The 25849-nt window shown below is 35.2% G+C and overlaps 1 protein-coding gene across 2 annotated transcripts in view; it reads left to right on the forward strand.

The window, feature by feature from the left end:
• The first annotated feature begins 259 nt into the window (after nucleotides 1-259).
• The window catches only part of LOC136039510 (nuclear protein localization protein 4 homolog), a 148369-nt gene continuing 122779 nt past the window's right edge, over nucleotides 260-25849 (forward strand). Inside the window, exons 1-5 of one of the 2 annotated variants that reach the window (XM_065723301.1) lie at nucleotides 260-373; nucleotides 7004-7084; nucleotides 10913-11268; nucleotides 17046-17183; nucleotides 19968-20091. In XM_065723301.1, the coding sequence (XP_065579373.1) occupies nucleotides 371-373; nucleotides 7004-7084; nucleotides 10913-11268; nucleotides 17046-17183; nucleotides 19968-20091 (702 nt within the window). In that variant the 5' untranslated portion in view covers nucleotides 260-370. Of the gene's footprint in view, nucleotides 392-7003; nucleotides 7085-10912; nucleotides 11269-17045; nucleotides 17184-19967; nucleotides 20092-25849 lie in introns of both variants that reach the window. The other variant, XM_065723300.1, reaches the window with a different exon arrangement.

The following is a 25849-nucleotide window of genomic DNA, read 5'->3' on the forward strand; positions in this document are numbered from 1 at the left end:
AGCTACACTAAAAAGATAATACAAAACGAAGAAATAACGGTTACGGTTTATCAAGAGAAAATTCTTCAAAACTCAGTAAAAGAAATTGAATTTTTTAAATTTTATAAGGTAATATCAGGGAAAACATCTTTTGGAAAAGCGAAATAACTTATCGTCGCATAAAAAGCTTCTTTTTTTACGTGATAAATAAAAATTAAACTAGTTCATAATTACAATAGACGCCATCTAACGTAAAATCAAATATTCAAAACAAATGGTATTTAGTAATTCAATTCTGTCAGCTGATTTCCATGTGAATTTGTTATTGTTTGTTAATTGTGACAAAGGAACAGAAATTTGAGGATTTTTTTTAGAACATCAGTCGAGAAAGATGGTATTCAGTAGATTAGCTGTAAAACATTTTTCTCGGGCCTCATAAAATATATACAAGTCATGCAATAATCTAAGGAAAAAGCCTAGGCTAACATTTCTATTGATCATAACGTCACTTTGACCCCCCTTAAGAATGAAGCCTCTGTTTTGCCTTAGGGCTTTCTGTGTAGGGCTTGAGCTAGGTCATGTGGTAAAATTTCTGAGGGATTCAGAGATCCTAAGAACATAATTTTGATCAAATATTGGATTTAATTTGTCAGTTTGCACAAGATTCAGCCTAGGCTATTCTTTGGCAGAAACCAGGTCCTCATAGGCCTACTTAGAAAAAGAAGTGTACAGTTCAATTTCTATATTAATTACTGCCATTGCAATTTTATGCCCCTTATTAGGGCCAGATGTAGGCTATAATAGGGCCCTAGACTTGCCTTCCTACACAATTTTGCCAAATTTGTGGAATGGTCTTATTCATTTTACTATTGGTTCATAATATTAAATAAAGGGTAAAATTCTAATCCATTGACTTTTTGCTATCTTGGAAAGTTGTTGGGCTAGAGAATTGAAACTTTCAGGGATGTGTCTACAGGCTAAAGTATATCCCAGGAAGTTATTTTGAGATCCCTAACTATACACCTTCCCCCTCCTCTATATAACGCAGTTTTTTTGTGCATTATGGCTTATATTTTGGTCAAATTTGATCCTATATTACTATTAAAAGTGTAAATCCTTGCTTACCTTAGAAAAATTCAACTTTTCACTGTTTTTTAAGCTACTATATTCCATAATTACTCATAATGGTAAAATTCTAGTAAATTGACTTTTTGCTATCTCAGAAAGGGTTTAGGTTAGGAAAATGAAACTTTCAGGGATGAATCTATAGACTAAAGTATTTCCCGGGAAGGTATTCTGAAGAAACTACCTCCACTCCTTCTCCCTCTAGAGGGCCATGACCTTTGATGACCTTTCAAAATGGGTGTGTTATAAATGTGAAACCTTGCAAAATAGATCTTCTGCTTAATTGAAGTACAACAAAATTGTTTTCAGCTTCATAACTTTGCTCAATTCCATTTTATAAGGTTTTAAAGATATGCAAATACATTTCCTAAATTAAAAAAAAAAGATTGATATGGGTCAAAATTCTACTCAAATAACAGGAATTGTATTTTCAGAACTAAAGGCAGAGAAAAAGCAACTACTAACTGAAAATTAAGGTAAAATGTTGTTTTGTCAAAATTTCTATAGGTATAGACCTGTCATGTAGGCAAATTTCAGGGCCCTCTAGAGGGAGAAGGATTGGAGATGGGTACTTTAAAATACCTTCCCGGGACACACTTTAGCCTGTAGACCCATCCCTGAAAGTTTCATTTTCCTAACCTAAACCCTTTCCAAGATAGCAAGAAGTCAATTAACTAGAATTTTACCCTATTTTTTGCTACCTTGGACAGGGGTTACTTTACAATAATAAAATTTTTGTGGATGAGTGCACAGACTAAAGTATGTCCTGGGAAGGTATTTTGAAGTACCTACCTCCACTCCTTCTTCCTCTAGGAGGCAGTGACCTTTGATGACCTTTAAGAATCTTTTATGCTATAAAAGGGAAACCTTGCAAAATAGGCCTAGGTCCTCTGCTTAAATGAAGTACAACAAAACTGTTTTCAGCTTCACAACTTTGCTTAACCCCAATTTTTGAGGTTTCAAAGTTCCACAAATATATTTGCTAAATTTAGAAAAAGAAACCATTGATATGGCTTTAAAGTTTAGGCTACTCAAATAAAAAATCAGCTGCATTATCAGCTGAACAGCATAGAGGCTGTTCATTCTGCTTGGCTGCATTATCAGCTGAAGAGCATAGAAGCTGTTCATCCTGCTTAGCTGTATTATCAGCTGAACACCATAGAAGCTGTTCACTCTGCTTAGCTGCATTATCAGCTGAACAGCATAGAAGCTGTTCATTCTGCTTAGCTGCATTACCAGTTTTTGGATATTGCACATAAATCCTATAGTCTTGTCCAACAACTTTTTGATTTGTAAGAGAAACAGGTAAGAAAAATAATGGAGAATGACAAAATCAATGAGAATTACTATCTAGCCTGGGACTATATCAAAACACAGGGGGGGGGGTGTTTACAGTTATGTAGTAGGCTATTTTTGGAAATAAATCATTTAATCTTTATTTTTGTTTATTTTATTATTTAAGAATTAATGATGCTTCTTGACTACTATGGTCCCTGCAGTGCATTCCTGCAGTGTGATTTGATCTCTGGGTCCCGTATTACCAAGCTAAGGTCAAATCCACTGCACCACCACAGGACTTTATTTTTGTTTAATATTTCAACTATACTGAATCAAATAATTTATCTCAAAATTTTGATCAGATGTCATTGAAGGGAAATTTCCTTTTTTTGCATCTTTGGTCATCTGTGTCTATTTAAGTGCAAAGCAGGTTAGCATCAGGAAAAAATATTCATTGGAAAGGACTTACTTTTGGCATAGGTGCTGATATTTTGTTTTCTTTGAAATTATAAATGTATTTTCAGTTGTAATGTTTAGTAATAGTAGATGATTGTCATTTCAGCTTACATTTTAATTTTTTTTTATAACTAGGAAAGGTCTGAAATTTGTCAAGATTCAATATTTTCTTATTTAGTAGGAGTTCAACTAACTCCTTTGGGGCCTGCGTTTTAATTCTGGGGGTACTTAAGACTACATTTGTTTTGCTGTTAATTGACAATTGTAGTTGAGGCCATTCTGATGTATCATGGCTTGAAAATGGGCTGCTTAATTCTTTTTGTGAATTGAGACTACACAGGGAGAAGAGGTAGTTGTATTTTCCTAGATAAAAAAAAAAAATTCCTTGGTGGTGCTCCCTGCTAAAAAAAAATGGAAAATACCGCCGAATCTTTGGTTTTCAATGCAAGTTTCGTCATCAATTCGATCCAAAAATGACATAGTGTTGCCGGGACCCAGAACACAAGGGACAATGAGAATCCATATATAGAAGCCTGCCGCGTGCAATGCTGGGGCCCGGTGGCGAAGCCACCGGGACCCATCTAGTATATATATATATATATCAAAACTAAAACCGGAGAAAAAGAATTAGATAACAAAAAGAAGGTAAAATTTTGTCAAAATTTCAATAGGTCAATAAATTTGTCAAGTAGCCTAGTCAAATTTCTAAGACTTTGGAATCAGAAGAGGGTTAATATAGAAGCTTAGCCATACCTTCCTAGACTAAGCATTCCTAACTTCACCCCTTTCCAAGATAGCAAAAAAATACCTAAACTAGAATTTTACTGCAAAACATAAGCAGACCTTTATGAACCTAATTCAGTACCCTTGGCTGGTGAAGTTGTGCATTCTCATATAATTTAGCTAGGAATAAAGTGAATATATTGCTTGATACATCTTTTTGTGTTCTTTCAAAGTAAAATAATCACTTCTTGGGCAATTTCTTTTTTCAGCCCTTAAAGGGGCTCAAAACAGCACATAGTAGGTATATACTAACTAAAAGTTAAAGCACACATTTTTAAAAACTGTCAGGTTAGAAAGAATTGCCAGTTTTAGCTGATTTAAGAATGACAATTATTGTTCCAATAATTCTTAATAATAATATGTTCTTTTGAAAAAAATTACAGGAATTTTTAAAAGAGCCTGAAACCCATCAAAAATAGCATCAGCAAAACAAAAGTACACCATTAGAATCACCCTTGATGCATACCCTCAATAGTAAGCTTACAGCCTTCAGCTTGAACATTAAGGAAAACCATATTTTTGGATTGATTGCACTCATGTCAGTAGCAGCTTTAAGCCTCATAATCTGGGGGGTAATGTAGGCTACCTTATATTAAGTATAAAATATAAATAAAAGGAATTTGATGTCAGAGCAACTGGAGAGGGGGTAGCTTCCCCCATTCCCCTGCCCAGGCTTAGAACCACCACTGACTAATGTCTTCTGCTTCTTCTTTTTTCTTTGTTGCTAACAAGACATAGTGAGTTGTTTAAAGGCTCTTTTTTTTTACTAATTAGACAAGACCATAGACTTGGTAATAAGTTGCCTTTTGGGACCCCATTAAGGGCACAAGAAAGAATTTAGCTCAGAAATGATTGTTATATTAAGAAAGAACATTAAGTTGTGTATTCACTTTCTCCTTGGCTAAATTATATGAAAAATGTTAATTTACCTCTATGTCTACTAAGGCCATTGGATTGTTCTGAAGGCAATCCTACTCAATTTCATATTTCTGTAAATGCTTTTTCCAAATATAACACTTATACTTACTGTTGTAGTGACTGTGTATTAGTCCTCCTCACTCCCCTGTAAATGCTTATACATAGCCCAGTCTTAGGCTACAATCAAAAGTTAGCTGATCTTATTGGTTTGCATCATTTTTTACAATTATTTCTTGCCAATAGGAGTTCATGATGAACACCTATTGTTTAGCTACATCTAGATACTAGGAGGGGAAAATAGACATACAGTTGCAATGACAGGCTAGTTCTGGCCCAGGGAGGGGCCTTTTTGAGTATACAAAAATTGCCTAAGAATGCCTTTCTGTTGCAAAACTAGGACTTTACTGAAAACGTAAAACTAACATTATAAACACAAAGTATTTGTTTATATTGTGAAAAAAAAATTTTAAAAGTGGTACAAGAAAATAGTCAACCAGTGTGTTTGCACCCCTATTATAGAAATATATGGTGGAGCCTGCAAAATAATGATTTTGTTTATTTCAGTTTCAATGTTGCTCTTGATTTCCATAAAAAAAATTAATTATTTTTTAAATTACTTTGCTGGTTGTTAATAAAAGATATATACAAAAAAATAGCAACCTGAGAGAAATGTCAATGAACATTACAAAACATGGTTTTATTACCACTTCTATAGAAATATATGGTAGAGGCTGCTAAACAATGATTTTTGTTCATTTTAAGTTTCAGTTTTACTTTTGACTTTCATCAAAAAAGCTTTTTTAAATTATTTTCCTTGTTGGTAATAAAAAATTTAGCAACATGAGAGAAATATGATGGACAGTACAAAACTTGGTTCTGTCATAATGTTGAGGCTATTGAACCTTTCTCAATGTTATATTATGTCTAAAGTTGTTAAATTAATCCATCATTGATTACAGTTGTATATGGTTGTTATGTTGTTGTATGTATGTTGTTACATATGGGAAAATCCAAGGTGTTCTTCTTCTTTTCAACTCTTAACTAACAATGCTAACTACTAGGCTCTAGAAACAATTAGAAAATACAATCTCAAAAAAAAAGAGTTTAGGAAGTTAAATATTATCTGTCATATATTTTTCTTTTAATGTTAATGCATAGAAGCTGTTCATCCTGTTTAGCTGCATTATCAGCTGAACAGCATAGAATCTGTTCATCCTGCTTGGCTGCATTATCAGTTTTTGGATATTGCACATAAAACATATAGTCTTGTCCAACAACTTTTTGATTTGTAAGAGAAACAGGTAAGAAAAATAATGGAGAATGACAAAATCAATGAGAATTACTATCTAGCCTGGGACTATATCAAAACACAGGGGGGGGGGTGTTTACTGTTATGTAGTAGGCTATTTTTGGAAATAAATCATTTAATCTTTATTTTTGTTTATTTTATTATTTAAGAATTAATGATGCTTCTTGACTACTATGGTCCCTGCGTCGGCCCTGCAGTGCATTCCTGCAGTGTGATTTGATCTCTGGGTCCCGTATTACCAAGCTAAGGTCAAATCCACTGCGCCACCACAGGACTTTATTTTTGTTTAATATTTCAACTATACTGAATCAAATAATTTATCTCAAAATTTTGATCAGATGTCATTGAAGGGAAATTTCCTTTTTTTGCATCTTTGGTCATCTGTGTCTATTTAAGTGCAAAGCAGGTTAGCATCAGGAAAAAATATTCATTGGAAAGGACTTACTTTTGGCATAGGTGCTGATATTTTGTTTTCTTTGAAATTATAAATGTATTTTCAGTTGTAATGTTTAGTAATAGTAGATGATTGTCATTTCAGCTTACATTTTAATTTTTTTATAACTAGGAAAGGTCTGAAATTTGTCAAGATTCAATATTTTCTTATTTAGTAGGAGTTCAACTAACTCCTTTGGGGCCTGTGTTTTCATTCTGGGGGTACTTAAGATTACATTTGTTTTGCTGTTAATTGACAATTGTAGTTGAGGCCATTCTGATGTATCATGGCTTGAAAATGGGCTGCTTAATTCTTTCTGTGAATTGAGACTACACAGGGAGAAGAGGTAGTTGTATTTTCCTAGATAAAAAAAAAATTCCTTGGTGGTGCTCCCTGCTAAAAAAATAGAAAATACCGCCGAATCTTTGGTTTTCAATGCAAGTTTCGTCATCAATTCGATCCAAAAATGACATAGTGTTGCCGGGACCCAGAACATATATATATATATATATATATATATATATATATATATATATATATATATATATATATGACTAGGCCCTTAGGGAGCTGAGATTGAATAACTAGGTCTTGACAAAGACAGAATAACAGCACAGTACAAAGATAAAAACAGAGATACAATAACACTACAGTAGATGTGAAAACAACAGCTAGCCCAGCAGCAGCTAAGCAGTATATGCTATATTTTGCCTATTTTGCAGATCCTGCGTATTCAGACTTCGGAAGGAACAAAGCGTATTGAAATTGATTCAGATGCTTCTACCAAGAAGCTTTATGAAATGGTAAGTTTGTTGGTTTGCAAGGATATGTTTTTCAGCCTTCAGGATTTACATATTGTGTCATGGCAGCCTACTATTCAACACATTGAAAATGTTATTTAATCTCACCTTGTATATGGATATTCAGGCTTTCAGCTATTTTTCAAGATGTTTTTTTTTTTTTTTTTTCAATAGACCCATGGCTTCTGGTTTTCAATAGGTGTGTCCGAGGCTATTGATATTGATGCTATTTCACATACCCAGTTCCACGACTGGAAATTTAGCAGTATTTCAAGATCAAGTTGCAAAAAAAACTTAACAAAAGATAAACACTAAATAGCAAATAATAATTACATATATACTTGATATATTCTTTTAGGGTGATGTCAATATATATTGTTTTCCTGAAATACAAGCTTAAGACTTAAATTCCAAGGTTTTGCTGAAAATTCTTTGAGATTTTGAGTGACAGTTAGGCACATCAAATAAGTGACAGCAGCAATTAACATGACATATGTAAATTTCAACCATGATTGAGACAAAATGCTTTTGTCTCTTACTGTTCAAATACTGCTTAAATATGCATACCTTACACACAGTGAAATCACATCATTTAGCCAAATACAGTGATTTTATATCCCTACTTTGGTAGTTCACACAAGTCATGCCACATTTTCGTTTTGTTAGTTTGAAAATTTCTCTTTGTGGTAAATATTTTTATAGTATATTTATTTTTTGGCTTTTAATACTTAATTTTATATTTGGCTCTAATATGTAAATAATTGAATTAATTTGAAATAATTTTTAAGATTCCTTAATGCCTTGTATAGTATTCACTTTTATTAATTCTAATGATATTTTTTTCTCTGAATATTTTTTTTCTGTTGTTCTCTTCAGCTAGACTTTTTTCAATACCTAGTGGAACTGTTTATCCATACAGATGTTTTATAGGCTCGAAAGTAAAACGAAATCTATGTTTTAAATAATCAAAAGTAACTTGTTAGTTTCACCCAAAATGAATTTTCAACTGAAAACAGGCTTCACATTTTTAGTAATTTTTCTGTAGTCTAGTGATTGTTTGCTTTAATGGTAGCCTTTGTGATAATTTTGGTAATCTTGATAATTTTATTTCATCAAAATTAGACTAAGCGGTTCCTCTAAATTATTGATTTAATTGGTTTAATGAATTATTAAATCAGCAAAAAGTTTAGACGTATTATTTGTCTTAGTAAATGTAGTATGTAATAATGCTTTTGAAAGTTTTTTTTATAATAGGATTAATAAAATTGCTTTTTAGTTAAGTAACAATTTCAAGTTTCTTGGGGAGGGGGGAGGTTTAATATTTTTTGTGGGGAGATCTACACTGAGGAAAGTTCTGTTTGCTACCCATTTTTTGGGAAAAATATCCTGTTTCATGTATGTTTATGCATGTTTGAACCTTGCAAGGGAGGTCGAGGGTCAGGACCCCCACCAACACTTAATGCACTACAATCAGTAACAGTAACTTGCTAATCGTGTAGGGAGAGAGGAAATGGGTCAATGCTTCCAAAAGAGCATTTTATAAAATAAGTCTCATGATAAACTGCACTCAAGTCAAGGTCTGTTCTGGACGCCTTTAAGAAGGGAAGTCAGATTCTTCTCAGGAGAGATACTTTAAACCTATTTTCATTTTGGTCTAAATATCGATCAGTTTTAAGTTTCAGCAGTTTCGTGGGATTCCCCAGGGAATTTGTCCTTGGATGGGCTTTAGCAAGGTAGTTGGTCTTTGTGCAACGCTGTACTTATGTAACTGTATCTAACTCTAATAATTATATTTAATTATATGTTAATGTATGACAAACAAGAAAAAATAATTAACGAATAATAAAAGTAAATAGCCAAGAAAAACGAGGGTGATGTTATCCAGTGGAAGAAAAGAAGCGAAAATAATAAAAAGTAGATATTTTTCTAGGAGCGACGCCAAGTCGTCTCCAGTGCAAAAAAAAGAAAAAAAAGAAACACTAAGCTTTTGAAGTAGAATGGCCTTAATACCAATTAATTACATCTTATTTAATTATATAATTATATTTATTTGTTTTCATTTAATTTGTTTAATTTATTTAATTTGTTTTACTTAAATGACTCAAATCGTATCGTGAAGTGATTACAGATTTGTCCATCCTGTAGACTGATTCGTTGTTGATGACTACATTAAAAAATTGTAGATAGGATTTGTTTGGATCCAATCTCATTCGAGCTTTCTAGTCAAATTTCCGCAATTTGTTGAACCCTCTACTTTTTACATCTTCTTGAATGCTTGAAGAGATGGTGTACTGGTAACATTTTTTGAAAGACTATTCCACGAGTTAGAAGCCCCGACTTCAAACAAACTATTTCTTGCTATTCTGCTGGATAAGTGTGGTTTGTTATACAGCTCATTTTTCATTAAGTTACATCACGTCACTTATTCCTGTATACTAAAGTGGTATTTTAATTCCTTAAAACATAGAGGAAATATTTTTTTTCCAAAAAGACAGCTATTGTACATATGAATATATCCACTCAGAAAAAAAGATGTTTGGTTTGTATGCACCTCCAGGGGTGTAGCGCCAGCATTTATTGACTGGTAAGAGGGGTCTACTTCCAAAGAGTCAAGGGGCATGGGCTATATAATAATTTCTTCTCCAAATGATTGGGGGCAACAGTCCCCCCCCCCCCAAATGACGCCACTGTACACTGCTTATCCAGCCATACTCGAATTTGACAATTGTGGTGGGGCAAGTAGCTACTTCAGTTCAGGTGGGGATATCTTGAAGATACCAAATATTACTGGAGTATAACCTGTCCTCTACGTAGTCTCAGGAGAAAGATCTTCCGTTTCAGGAAAAAAGTACTTTTCCTTCAATATTTAACAGTAGATCATGCTAAAAATCCAACATACACTAGGAATGCTTTATGTTACTGTAAGGATACATGTGAAAGTTGAGGATTGTAACTTTTTAAGATAAGTTGTTAATTTCAAAGTTTTCTATCACAAGCCCAACAAGCGAACAATCTCAGTTTAAAAGTGTTTAAACTGTGATTGGCAATGTCAAACAGATAAAAACGTTTAAAATCAATAAAACAAACAAAATAAATATAAAGAGGTTGAAAGAGACGTTAAAAAAGGGAAGGGATAAAACCCAGCAATCAAATACAACCTTTGTAGATTGTATTTTCAACATGGATATTTCACTTTAAAATGAGAGGAAACTGTAATACCAATTAATTTAAAGGAGGATAAAGAGATTATACATAATAATTTCTGTTCGTTTTTAAGTTTTAATGTTGCTCCTTACTTTCAATTGAAAAAAAACTTGTTTTTTATTTATTCTTTCTAAGGATATGTTATATTTATATCAACTTTGTCATACTCAAAGGTCTCAAATTGTAAATTTATAACTTTAATAAGCTTGCTTATGTTGTTTTGACCTTTTCCCTGTCAATTTCAAATTGTAATCCTCGTAGGGAGGGAGACCCTTCTATCCCATACCCCTTTCCTCTAAAATCTTGACATTCTTGATTCCCCTCGTATTTTTCCTATATTATATACATGTTTGTATTAAATTTACCTCTCTCCCTAAAAAAATACGTGTCCACTTCTCCGAAAGAAATTCCTATTTATACATTTGTCCAGAGAAGTCCCTTTTGCTCACCTGCCTTGGTCACTTGTGAATTTATTCTTCTCTTATCTGTCAGACAGTTCTTGTACTAGGATTGTTTATTCCATGACACTCGCTTTTTATGTTGTGCTAAATATAGATTTTATGCTGGTAAAGTTTTTTGATATATTTTGTTTCAATCTTCTCAGATAACCCGCGTTTTTTTTTTTAGGTTTATGATTCTTTTGGATTGAAGAGTTTCAGTTTTATGATTTGTAAGGATAGAAGATCCCCCGAATCATCGGAAATTAAGTCAACCACCTCTCGAGATATAAAGAGCTACAGTTTAAAAAATGGTGAATTATTATTTATAGTCCCAGTGAATAATGTAACTCTTTTTGAGTCTGTGTCCAATGGTGAAGCAATGGATGTATCTGCACCTAAACCAGTGCAGCCCTCTGTTCAAAATGTTTCTAAGTTGAGTGTTGGGATTGCTTTACCACCTGTGAAAAAGAATGTTTTAGAAGATGAAGTTGATAGGACATTGGAACATGAGACAGGAAGGATTGAAAGGGGACGAGATGCGTTGTAAGTGCTTTTTTTTCTTCTTTTTCCATTAGGATAAGATACGTGGTAGTTGGCCACCTAATCCACTCTTTAACAGCTAAATCATTTTAAAATCTCTATCATACCACCTCACAATTTCAAATATACTGTTTGCCAAAACTAGCGCCTAATCTTGGCCACACATTTAAAGTTTGAGGCTAATCTTAAAGTTTGGACAACATATCCTAATAACAGGCGTACTCAACCTTGGAAAGACTTAAGGTAAGACAAGTGCTGCAAAATAGAATCCTTACCTTAGACCCTCCTGTGCCTCCAGAGACGCTTAGGGCATCCAAGAAGAGTCGTCAGTCGTCTCTCATCGCTGTGGCTGCTTAGATATTTTCCAGGTCTTGAGTTGGATTGAGATTGAGACTTGGATTGAGGCATTGAAATTAGTGAGGTCAGCCTGGTAGCTCCATTGTAGGGTGTTTTTAGGGCGCCTCTTCTAGTACACCATGACTGGCACTAAAGGACAACCGTCTGTAGTCTAGTTTCGGACATGTGGATCACATGACTGAATTATCTCCACTTCCTATATTTGATCACTGTGGTTATCAGTGGCTGATGCGTCTTCTGTTGTACAATAGCATTCGTTGCTTTTTGGGACCAATGAATATTTGGAATGGATCTTAAACACATGTTTTAGATCACAAGGAGTTTCTTTTCAAGTTGTAATCTATGTGCCAAGTTTCAGAACCATAGCAAAATGTTGAGAGGACGTTCCCGTTGGACGGACTCAACTTGAATTGTAGAGGATACTTCTGGCTGTGCCAAATTGGAGACATTTCCTGAAGGATACATTAGCCTGGTTGATTCTTAGCTTGACTTATTTTGCTGACACAATCCTGAATCGTGGATGGTACTTCCTAAATACTTGAACTCTATGACTTGCTCTATTGTCTGGTGTGAAACAGAATAAATGTAATTATATAAACTAGAGTGTATAGCTAACTTTTGCCCAAATTCAAATTTTGAAAGATCAGATATTTTCCAAGATTATAGTCTGCCAATCCCAACTGGTCTAGTCCTAATGATCAGTCCATCATAACTACCTAACCTTATGCACATAATGTCCAAGATTGGAATTCTGCTGTCAATTTATAAGAAAGGTAATTTTTCATCAGAACATCTGGCCAAGATATGGCACTGGCCAAGTACTGGGGGTCTAACCCTATGAAAAGGATGTAATATCTTCAGGTATATCAAGAAGTAATGTGAGTTGATTTGAATTAAAAGTCAATAACTTTTATTTGGTATATTTCAGTCAACTTTTCACCCTATTAGAGATTTTTGCATTTTGGCCCTTTACCTATGGTTATATGTTGAATTTTATATGTTGTATGTTCATCTTTTGAGCGACCAAAAGTTATGCTTTTATGCAAAAATGTGGTTTGGAGAAGAAGCTAAAATTTTGAAAAGGAATAAATACATCCCAGTTGCCTCATTTTTAGGTTTGAACCTCTTAAGCCACCCATAGTGGGTGAGTTTGAACCCATTGGTGGGCCACCCATAGTGATTTACTTTTATCTGCAATGATTTTTTATGTTTCTGAAACTAATTCAAAAGGTTAAATTATTGCTATTTTAGCTTTTACAACATTCTGAAAATACTAACAGATATGGCTTAGGGATAGGCTGCTGGAAGTTTTCAAATCTTTCTGCAGTATTGTACAACTTTTGAAATATGAAAATTATTTGAATAGTTTTTGACAAATAAAAACCATCTGACAATATAGCTTCAGTGTGTTTATGGCACTTGGTATTTACCAAGTGACATATAGCAATCAGTCGGTTTGGTGGTCTGTCTGTCCTGGTTTTGCTAGTTTAGGCACTTCCAGATAAGTTAGGCCGATGAAATTTGGCAGGCATATCAGGGATCAGACCAGATTAAATCAGAAATAGTCGTTTCTCCGATTTGATCATCTGGAGGGGAGTGGGGGGACGGTTAATTCAGAAAAATTAGAAAAAATGAGGTATTTTTAACTTATGAATGGGTGATCGGATCTTAATGAAATTTGATGTTTAGAAGGGTATCGCGTCTCAGAGTTCATATTTTAAATCTCGACCGGATCCGGTAACATTGGGGGGAGTTGGAGGGGGAAACCTAAAATATTGGAAAACGCTTAGAGTGGAGGGATCCGGATGAAGCTTGGTCGGAAAAATAAGCACAAGTCCTAGATACGTGATTGATGTAACCAAAACGGATCCCCTCTCTTTGGGGGAGTGGGGGGGTGTGTTAATCCTAAAGAATTAGAAAAAATGGAATATTTTTAACTTACGAAGGAGTGGTCGGATCTTAATGAAATTTCATATTTAGAAGGACCTCGTTACTCAGATCTCTTATTTTAAATCTTGACCGGATCCAGTGACATTGGGGGAATTGGGGGGACCAGAAATCTTTGAAAACGCTTAAAGTGGAGAGATTAGGATGAAAGTTGGTGGGAAGAATAAGCACAAGTCCAAGATACATGACTGACATAACCAGACCTGATCCACTCTCTTTGGGGGGGTTGTAATTCAGAAAAATTAGAAAATAAATAAGGTATTTGTAACTTAGGAACGGGTGATCAGATTTTAATGAAATTTGATATTTAGAAGGATCTTGTGCTTTAGAGCTTTAATTTAAATCCCGACCAGATCCGGTGACATTTGGGGGAGTTGGAGGGGGAAACGGGAAATCTTTGAAAACGTTTAGAGTAGAGAGATCAGGATGAAACTTGGTGGGAAGAATAAGCAGAAGTCCTAGATACGTGACTGATATAACCAGACTGAATCCGCTCTTTTTGGGGGAGTTGGGGGGGGGGGCTAATTTGGGAAAATTAGAAAAATTGAGGCATTTCTAACTTACGAACGGGTTACCAGATCTTAATGAAATTTGATATTTAGAAGGAACTAATGTCTCAGAGCTCTTATTTTAAATCCCGACCAGATCGTGTGCCAGTGGGGGGAGTTAGAGGGGGAAACCGGAAATCTTGGAAAACGCTTCGAGTAAAGATCGGGATGAAACTTGGTGGGTAAAATAAGTAAATGTCGTAGATTCGTGATTGACGTAATCGGACAGGATCCGCTCTCTTTGGGGGAGTTAGGGGGGTACAGTACTTTAACGAGTTTGGTGCTTCTGTACGTGCTAGCACAAGGAAAATTGGTAAGCATGTCAGGGACCTGCACAAATTGACTTGATAAAGTCATTTTTCCTGATTTGACCATCTTGGGGTCTGAAGGGAGAGACAATTTTTAAAAAAATGTGGTATTTATAGCTTACGAGTGGGTGATCAGATCTTAATGAATATTAATGAATATTTGATATTTAGAAGGGCCTTGTGTCTCAGAGCTCTTATTTCAAATCCCGACCGGCATTAAGCCTCTTATTTTCCTTTTTAAATCAATATATTGATACTTAGAATTTTGCTAGAGCTCATGCCATATGAGCTCTTAGCTCTTGTTTGTCTTTTTAGTAGTCTTTTCATTTAATATATTTTTTTATCATTTACCGTGTTTTTTTCTATGGCTATTGAAACACCTGTTTGATTTTGTCAACTTTCTTAATAATTGCTAAGTAAAATTTAATTGCTGAATAATAATTACATTATAATATTATATAAATAATTATAAATATGTTATTGCTAAATAATAATTGCTAAATAAGGAGATTCTTGTGTTTCTTCATGTTGTGCCCGGAATACTTTATAGTTTATTATTGAAATATCAAAAAACATTATTAATGTGTAAATAGGTTCATAAGAACTTTCTGATTGGAGTAGGTCATTGATAGTATATTCGACATCCTTGTTTTTTTGTTGTTGTTTTTTTAACATGGATTAGCTTAGTTCCTTTCACATTGGTTTATTTTTTTCTTTTTATTCTCTTTAGATTTCAGAATTCTTCCTTTTTAAATTTTTGTGGCTTAAACTTTCCTCCTTTCAGAATACCTTGTGGTGATGTAGGCAAAATATTCGTTTTATTTCTTCTTCTGCTTTTGTTTTCTGGTGATTTCAGCTTTAAATCTCACTGGTTGAAAATTGTCATTTGTTTGCATTTTCTTTTCTTCTCTACAATTTTTCGTATGTGTTTGTAATGCTTCCAGAGGAAAATTATTTCATCTATTTTAACAGGGTACTTTTAAGGCGAGTAAAAGATGAGAAGGAAAGATTTTTTTTTCTTGATGAACATGAAAAAATAAGACCTAGGGTGTGTGTTGATTGTTTTCTAGTTAAGATGCAAAACAGGTATCTTAAAACCTGGAGGGGGTGCCAGGTGCTCTCCTAGATTTTCATCTTCTAGCCTCTTTGCTTTTACAAGCTGATTGTATCAAACTGTTTTTGAACAAATTTTGGCTTGAATCAAACTCTAAAAAAACGCACTCAAATATAATTTAGGTGTAACTGGAGCCCTTCATCTCCAAGATACTATATACTATTCGTAATTTTATTTCGTACTCGAAATAACTTCACCCATAGGTGAAGTTTATCTTTTAATTATTATCTTTTTATTTCAGTTATTTTCATTGTTTTTAAGGGAGAGGCTAACAAAGAATTGATAGGCATACATATTTTTTTACGAATTTCAGAGTCTGCACAGTTAGTTGTGGGTGCTTCATTACAGGTACCTACTGAGAAACGGGGATTTGTACTGGCTTTTTTTTTTTTTTTTTTTTTTTTTTTTTTTTTTTTTTTTTTTTTTTTTTTTTTTTTTTTTTTTTTTTTTTTTACAATGAAAAATAAGCTCTATGTCCTTGCACCAACACACACATTCGTTTATGCTTGAGACAGTCTCAACTAATAGAACTGAAAAATAAAAACGGGTCCTACCAAGACCATGGAATTTACCACCAATTCTTCAATTCTGTTTTTTCTAATGTTCAATACAGCTCTATACACTTAAGTCTGAATAGTTGGAGAAATATCAGTTTAGATCCCTAGTGAGTGCATCTGGGATGTCTAAAGATCCTTATTTGGGGTTGCTTGGGAACCTTAGGCTTGAAATCTTATCTGAGAACCGTAGGAGTATCTGCAGGCTTTGGATTATCTCTTTTAAACCATTACACTCACAAAAGTGTTCTACCTCCCCCTCTTCATTCCCTGAGGCATAAAACCCGTCACCAAGCGGTAGCATCTGTCCCCCAATTATAGCCAGTTGTCCTGCAACGTGTGGGATATCGACAAAGTTTAGATGACGCTTATGCAAGATTCTATAATTCTGAAGCGTAAGTGTCCGAATGAAATGTAGTTTTAATTGAATTGAATTTAAAGATTTTTACTTTATCTTTTTGCTCTGTGTATGTTCAAGTATTATGACCAAAAAGGCTAGTATTGGTATGTTGCCAGTTTATTAAGATTTGTTTTAAATAAATATGATTGGATTTAATTTAATATCTGTTTCTTCTAACGTTTATTTTTGAAGGATAAGTCCTCATATATGAGGCATTTTTGACCTTAATTTTAGGGCAAATTGGGTACTACCGAGGACAGTTGCAAACACAGGCAGGTATGGGGATCAACCCCCCTCCCAAAAAATGAAAGTCATATATAATTATTCCTTAGAACGTCTGCTGTATGAAGACATTTCCCTAATTTTAGGCATAGTCGTCCTAAAATGGATTTTAGTATCATATCCTGTTTTAATATAAAGCTGCAATTGCTAAAAAACTTGTTATTTGTTATTAGTGTCATTGGACAGTGGAAGATATAACAGTAAACGATAATCACATAAAAAAAATTAGCATATTAAAGAGCATGTTAAAATAAAACATTTTATTTGTAGCTGTCAACATGGGACAAATTCTCGTTGTGTTCGATGTTCAGCCCTAGAACCCTTTGACGAAAAGTATTTAGCCGAACATAACATTAAACATATGTCATTCCACGCCAGCTTGAGAAAACTTGGAAGTACTGCTGATCGGTAAGAAACATATTTGAAAGGAATTTATTTATTACATGCAACACTGGTAAATGTAATGTTTTTTTATATAAGGCTCAACGGGTAACTTGCTAGAGGGTACACAATAAAAACCAGCAGAATTAGTAAAAATTTAGAAAATAACCCGACAGCAATAAGAATGCATTTAAATATTTCTTCTATAATCCGTAAATAGACAAAGGACAAAGAGGTGATATTAAAAATTCGTTAACATATTAAAGGTCAACCAATTTTTGGATTATCTTCTTTCTAAGTTTTAATACAGCTCTATAAAATTCTGTCTGCTAGTTGGAGAAGGTTCAGTTTATACTAGCACAAACACTAAGAATTAAGAAAAAATTCATGTAAAAGCAATAACAACGCATTTAAATATTCCCTCCATAAAGTGTAAATGGACAAGGGAGTTTGAGGGGTTAAAAGTTTATTAACGCACTAACGATCAACTGGGTAGATTAATAAAGAAGACATATTTTGTTTATTCTTTTAATCTACATTGTCATGGGTACCTGTGAAAAAGGGAGGGGTAAGTCTGCAAGCAATCTCACAGTCGGAGAAAAGGGAAAGGTCTGAACAAGAGTTTGTGTCAGAAAACGCAGCTTTCTCTGAGTGTAACATTGTTCATTACTTTTGACCATTTCATTCTAGCAAGTGCTGACTCCTCTCCACTCTGCGCCCTCCTTTCGGACGCTTTTGTAATGCATGAAGAAATTTTGTCATTATCAAAGTTAAACTGGGTAGAATATTCAAATTAGAAAAAGTGACTTTTAGCGGAATATAATCTGAATGTGCCATAAATATTGTACCATACTTTTTTTTTGTGTGTCTGTGTAATTTTAATGTGCTATGTTTATTTTTGTTACGTAAATTTTGAAATAAAAATAATTGTTAAAAAGCACTATTCACATTTGCTTGTCTTGAAGTAAAAGTCTTCCATTTCTACACAGTTTTCACACGAAATCTAGAATTTTTATCTTTTCAAAAGGAAATTCTATTTTCAACATAATTCATTGTAATCTTGATTCAAATATCTTGCAGAAAACTTTTCTTGAAAGGAGCTTTATTTTACCTTTAAGTAAGGGGTAAACTTTTACCCCTAAATTTTGGGGCCCAAAAAGTTGGCTTATAAACATAATCTTATTATTTATAATTTTGTAATTTTTACGATCCATTTTAATTCTGAAAGTCTTTAAGAGGTTTTGCGGGTTCAGGGTGCTAGAACAGGTTTAAAAAGTACTGTTAAGAAGACTAAGTCTTTAAGAGGTTTTGCGGGTTCAGGGTGCTAGAATAGGTTTTGAAAATTAATGTTAAGGAGACTAAGTCTTTAAGAGGTTTTGCTGGTTCAGGATGCTAGAATAGGTTTAAAAAATAATGTTTAGAAGGCTAAGTCTTTAAGAGGTTTTGCGGGTTCAGGATGCTAGAATAGGTTTAAAAAATAATGTTAAGAAGGCAAGTCTTTAAGAGGTTTTGCGGGTTCAGGGTGCTCGAATAGGTTTAGAAAATAATGTTAAGAAGACTAAGTAACTAAGGCTAGGAATAAGTGAAGATGAAAAGGTGACGTTGGGTAACCAAAAGACTGATCAGTTGGACAACTTCCTTTACCTTGGTAGTATTATTAGTAGTATTAGTAAAGACGGTGGGAGCAGTGAAGATGTTAAAAGTAGAACAGCGAAGTTAAGAGTGTTTTTCACAGTTAAAATTTTTTTAGAAGACTAAGAAGATAAGTCTGCAAACAAAGATTAGAATATTGGAAGGCACAGTGATGACAGTGGTCAAATATGGTTCTGAAGCATGGGCGCTCCAAAAAACGGATGAAGATTTATTCGATTTTTTTCAGAGAAATTGCCTACAAATTAATCTGGTTACCTGGCTGATTGACCGTATTTCAAATAGTAGGCTTGACGAATAGTGTGGTTCAATCCTGCTTTTTAGCGACATCATGAGAGAAGGGTTGAGATGGCTAGGGCACGTTCTGCAGATGAAGGATGACAGATTGCCGAAGGTTTTCCTTTTCGGCCGACCGTCTAGGGCTGAAAAGAAAGCAGGTCTTCCGCTGTTGGGGTGGGAGGATGTCAAAAGCCAAGATTTGAATGAAATGGAACTTCCTGTGAGGGTGTAAAGACGGAGGCTTTGAATAGACTGGAATGGAGGAGGAGCGTGTGTAGCTGAGTTAGCCTCAGATGGCTTGGTGCTATAGTGAGTTGTTGGGTGTAGTAGTAGTGTTTGACCGTTCCAATACATAATAAAAGTGGTGAAAGATCATTCTCAGCAATGGCTAAAATAAAAAGAAAATTAAGACCCATATTAGCTCAACAAAAACTAAATAGTTTATCAATACTTTATGTAGAAAGAGTCATTAAATAACTCGAATTATTATGACAAACCAATTGAAGAGTTTGCAGAACTAAAAGTAACGAAAACGGCGATTAAATTAATCAGTCTGTGTATATTTGTTTGTGTACATTGTTTGTTTTATTAAATTATGTTTTATATTTGTGTAGCCTACCTGTATATATTTTTTTCTATTTTTCTTTGAATCCGATAATTAATAGAAGGACGTAGGCTACTGCATGTTTTAAAATATAAAGAATGTGCCATGACTGAAAAATATGTCCGGAATTAAAATGTGGCCTATGGCGCGCTTTAGCCTTAGCCCACTGCTGCTTTAAATGATCAGTTACGGGATGGCTTTATGGCCTTGGGTGGATTTTTTCTTCTCTTTCTCCCTTCATTTTTTTGCCTGTTTTTGTCCCTTGTCTTTTTTTACAGGGGGAAATATGCCCAGCTTGATGATATCATGTGCACACTGAAACCAGGCTGCCCGAATCATCCGCCAGATTTGGAAGGAGGATGTCCAAGATGTCGGCCTGGTGCAATAACACTTAATCGACAGGTTTATACATTTTCTTCCTTTCCTCTGTTTTTACCAACCTCTAAAATGAACGTATTTATATATCATGTTTTAATGTGAAGTAGGACAACCAAATTTTTGATTGAAATCTTGTTTTTATGATTAGAATTTAAGACTTGCAAAGGTTGAGGTTTAGTGCAAAGCATGGGTAACTTATAAGAGTGGTAACTGGTGCTAGTGTTGGCGAAAAAAAAGCACTGCCATCTAGTGTTTGGTGACACATGCCATTTTTCAGTGTAATAATAAGGATAATTAATTTAATTTGTATATTTGATAAAATTAGCTTAGTAATGACTGTCTGATCACATTTCCTGACAGAAACAAGAGCTCATATGGCACTTGTGACGAGGTTGGAAGAACCAAGAGCTCAAATGTTATGAGCTCTAGCAAAATTCTAAGAATCAATAGATTAATTTAAAAGGAAAATCAGAGGCTTAATGCCGCTCGGGATTTAAAATAAGAGCTCTGAGACACGTGGTCCTTCTGAATATCAAAATTCATTAAGATCCGATAACCCACTGGTAAGTTAAAAACACCTCATTTTGTCTTATTTTTCCTCTTCCTTCAGCCCCCTGGATGGTTGAATCGGGTATAACGACTTTATCAAGTCAATTTGTGCAGCTCCCTGACACACCTACCAATTTTCATTGTCCTAGCACATCCAGAAGCACCGAACTCGCCAAAGCACTGCCCTCTAACTCCCCCAAAGAGAACGGATCCAGTCCGGTTACGTCAATCACATATCTACGACATTTGCTTATTCTACCCACCAAGTTTCATCCTGATCTCTCCACTCTAAGCGTTTTCCAAGATTTCCGTTTTCCCCTTACAACTCCCCCTAATTTTGCCAGATCTTGTTGGGATTTAAAATAAGAGGTCTGAGACATGAATTCCTTCTAAATATCAAAAGTTCATAAAGATCCGATCACCCGCTCTTAAGTTAAAAATACCTCAATTTTTCTGATCTTTCCGAATTAACACCCCCTCTAACTCGCCCAAAGATAGTGGATTCAGCCCGGTTATGCCAATCACGTATCTAGGACTTGTGCTTATTCTTCCCACCAAGTTTTATCCTTATCTTTCCACTCTAATCGTTTTCCAAGATTCTCCCCCCCCCCCAACTCCCTCCAATGACACTGGATTTGGTCGGTATTTAAAATAAGAGCTTTGAGACACGATATCCTTCTAAACATCAAATTTCATCCGATCACCCGCTCGTAAGTTAAAAATGCCTAATTTTTACTAACTTCCCTGAATTAACCGTCCCCCCACTCCCGCCCCCCTCCCAGAGGGTCGAATCGCGGAAACGACTATTTGTGTTGTGAGAGCAACACTTTGGTTTTGTCAGATTTTTTTCTAGCACCCCGATCTCAGCTTATTCCTAGAAAGGGGTATGTGTCTAACCTCTGCGGTTTTTACAGAAACTGTGGGCCTTAGGCCGGATTGATGAATATGACCCTGTATTTTGGAAAGCTTCGTAAAGCTCTTGACTGGGGCCAAAAAGGATTGTTTTTGCTTGTCCTTGAGCCAGAGCCTATAGTGTGTGAACTAACTTGGAGTTTTATAGTCTGTGTGAGAGAGAACTATCTGAAGTTATGCTGTCAAGCTTTTGTTTCATCAAACCATGTTTCTGCTTTCGAGTGGAAAGCTCCGTTCTAGTAGGCAAACAGGTAGGCATAAGCTTCAAATTGAAGATGGACTAAAATCTTTAAGTGTTAAACATATGCGACAGCTACCCGACCCCATAGATAATATATCTTCTTCGAGTGATAAATCAAAAAATTACAGAAATGAAAAAGTGGGAACCGAAAGTGCTGCCGTCTATTGTTTCTACCCATTTCTGTTCGTGATTTCAGCTGAGTTTATCATTGGGTTTTTTGCACTTTGGATTTTGGTAGAGAAACGGTATCAGGTGTACCTCTTAAACTTTAAAAGTTCTCTAATTGCTAAAGAAATTAGAGTTTATCCTTAGCTCCTTTCTTTGTGGTGACGTTAGAAACTTGGCCTACGGCAAAAAAGTCAACTTTTGAACTAAGATAGATAGCTTTTTTTGATGGCAGCCGATAGCTCTTGATGAGCTGATTAAAGTATATGTCACCCATTTTTATGGCACTTGGTATTAACCAAGTGACATATAGCGATCGCAAATTCTGTTGGTCTGACGGTCTGTTTCTCTGTTTGGGGGAGGGTTAATTCTGAAAATTAGTTATTTTTAACTCACGAAGGAGTGATCGGATCTTAATGAAATTTGATTTGTGGAAGGATTTCTTGTCTCAGAGCTCTTATTTTAAATCCCGACTGGATCGGGTGACATTGGGGGGAGTTGGGAGGGGTACCTGAAATCTTAGAAAACGCTCAGAGTGGAGGGATCGGGATGAAAATTGGTGGTAAAAATAATCATAAGTCCTAGATACGTGATTGAAATAACTGGAACGGATCCGCTCTCTTCGGGGGAGTTGGGGGAGGAGGGTTAATTCTGAAAAATTAAAAAAAATGAGGTACTTATATAACTTACGAAGGAGTGATCGGAACTTATGAAGGAACTTACGGAACTAATGAATAACTTACGAAGGAGTAACCTAAAATCTTGGAAAACGCTTAGAGTGGAGGGATCAGGATGAAACTTGGTGGGGAAAATAAAGCACAAGTCCTAGGTACGAGATTGACATAACCGGAATGGATCTGCTCTCTTTGGGAAAGTTGGGGGGGGGTTAATTCTAAAAAAAAATGAGGTATTTTTGACTTACGAAAGAGTGGTCGTATTTTAATGAAATTTCATATTTAGAAGGGCCTCGAAACTCAGATTTTTTATTTTAAATCCCGACCGGATCCATTGTCATTAGGGGGGGGGGGGGGTACCGGAAATCTTGTAAAACGCTTAAAGCGGAGAGATCAGGATGAAACTTGGTGGAAAGAATAAGGACAAGTCCAATATAGATAACCGGACCGGATCCGCTCTCTTTGGTGGAGTTGGGGGGGGGGGGGGTAATTCGGAAAAATTAGAAAAAATGAGGCATTTTTAACTTACGAACCGGTGATCAGATCCTAATGAAATTTTATATCTAGAAGGATCTTGTGCTTTAGAACTCTCATTTTAAATCTCGACCAGATCCGGTGACATCGAAGGGAGTTGGAGGGGGAAACTGGAATTCTTGGAAAACGTGAAAATCGAGGTATCTTACGAACGGGTGATCGGATCTTAATGAAACTTGATATATAGAAGAATCTTATGTCTCAGATTCTCCATTTTCAATTCGAATCCTTGGACATAGAGGGTTGGATGAGGGAAGCAGAAATCTTGGAAACCAGAAATCTTGGAAAACCCTTAGATTGGAGAGATCGGGATGAAACTTGACGGGAAGAATAAGCACAAGTTATAGATACGAGATTGACATAATTGGTACGGATCCATTCTCTTTGAAGGAGCTGGGGGTTGTTAATTTGGAAATATCAGAAAAATTGAGGTATTTTCAACTTAAAGAACGGGTGACCGGATCTTAATGAAATTTGATATTTAGAAGGAACTCATGTCTCAGAGCTCTTATTTCAAATCCCGACCAGATCTTTTGACACTGGAGGGGGAAATCGGAAATCTTGAAAAACGCTCATAAATGTCTATTAGATACGTGATTGACGTAACCGGACTGGATACGCTCTCTTTGGGGGAGATAGGGGGTGGGGCTCAGTGCTTTGGTGAGTTTCGAGCTTCTGGACGTACTAGGACCATGAAAATTGGTAGGTGTTTCAGGGCGTTGCACAAATTGACTTGATAAAGTCGTTTTCCTCGAATCGACCATCTGGGGGGCTGAAGGGAGGGGAAAAATTAGAAAAATTGAGGTATTTTTAACTTACGAGTGGGTGGTCGGATGTTAATTAATTTTGATAATTTGAAGGACCTCGTTACTCAGAGCTCTAATTTTTAAATCCCGACTGGTATTAAGCCTCTGATTTTCCTTTTAAAGCAATCTATTGATTCTTAGAATTTTGCTAGAGCTCATAACATATGAGCTCTTGGCTAGTGCCCTATGAGCTCTTAGCTCTTGTTTGGTAGAAAAATTCCTTTGTGAGACATACCAGTTTAAAATTTGAAAGGTGTTGACAACTTCAATAGTAAGGTACACACTGAAACCAAAAATAGGCCGATACAGAAATGGTATCAAATATGCCTCTTAAACCTTAGAAGTTCCCCCATTGCTAAAGATTTTAGAGTTTATCCTTTGCTCCTTTTTAAGTAACGACGTTAGAAACTTGGCCTACGGCAAAAAAGTCAACTTGCGAACTAAGACAGATAGATTTTTTTTCGACGGCAGTCGATAAATCTTGAAGAGCGGAAAAAAAATTCCTTTATGAGATGTACCAGTTTGAAAGTTTAAAGGGGTTGACAACTTGAATAGTAAGGAACACACTGAATTCAAAACAGGCCGATACCAATTGTGGGACATATAGGTGAGTTTTAAGTAAGAGTTGGCTGTTAGCTCATAATCATCTTGCAATGATAATCATCGCAATTTTTGCTAGTTGGTGTACCTATCATTTGTTTCCGGTGTATTTGATGGTAAGACCAGTTTGGTTCCAGCGGTAGATCTAGTTCTATTTTAATCTGGTATGGTCCCTGATGTGCCTGCCGAATTTCATCGTCCTAGCTTATCTGGAAGTGCCTAAACTAACAAAACCGGGAACGACAGACCGACCGATATACTGTCAGAATTTGCGATCGCTATATGTCACTTGGTAAATATTAAGTCCCATAGAAACAATTATGAAGCATAAAAAAAGGACAAGTTTGGCCAAACGCTTGATGAGGCTGGTTTTTTTTACCGATACTAGCGCCAGTTTCCACTCTGATAACTAACCCTCTGATAAGTGACCCATTGGTTTAGTCTTTTAGAGCTGTACCAAGTTGAAACTGATTTTAGTCTGTTTTTCTGTTTTTGTAGCATACTGGATCTAACTTTAACAACTGGTAAGCGTTGTATTATCCAATTTTGATACCAGTAAAGTTCGTTTTTACTGGAATTTTATCGTACCAAATATTTACTTGAATTTTACCAAAAGCAATTCGTTTTTATTGCATTTAGAAAATCTGAAGTACTCAGTAGATACATCATAATATGAACTTCTAGCGAGCTGTTATTAAATAGGCTGTTTAAAAAATAGTTACTGATTTAAAAAGAAGTCACCCGATTAAAATTTCATAGGCCCAAGTTTAATAAGACATTAAATCATTGCAAAAGAATCTACCTGGTTTTCCAGTGTGTCTGTTTGTGCATTTGGGGGGGGGGGTCTGATGGCTCAAAAACATTTTGGGTCAAGATTTTCAGATTTTTGTACGTTTTAGTAGGTATATAGAGAGGAATACACTGGAGATAAGATATCCTCAAGATAAAATTTTCTTTCTTAGAAAATTTAACTCCAACCATTGGAAAATTTTAATATTTTTACTAAAGATTATTGTTTGTGGGTTTTTGACGCCATTCTTTAGGAAGGTCCTCGGATACCCATTCCTCTGGGCAACAGTATTAAGGATAGCTATTGAAGACCATTTTTATTTAGATTCAATATAGAAGTATTCACAGCTTTCTCCCAGTTTAATTAAACATCTCCCAGTTTATTAAACTCAGACCCAAACCCCACCATCTGGGTAAGAAAGGGGAGTGGAATTCTTTTCTTTGTCCGTAATGATTTTTATCCTTCAGAAATATTAGTTCCTTGTCTTATTCCCTTTGATGAAATTTCGTGG

The sequence above is a fragment of the Artemia franciscana genome, chromosome 19 (genome assembly GCF_032884065.1).
Source record: "Artemia franciscana chromosome 19, ASM3288406v1, whole genome shotgun sequence".
Classification (NCBI taxonomy): Eukaryota; Metazoa; Arthropoda; class Branchiopoda; order Anostraca; family Artemiidae; genus Artemia; species Artemia franciscana.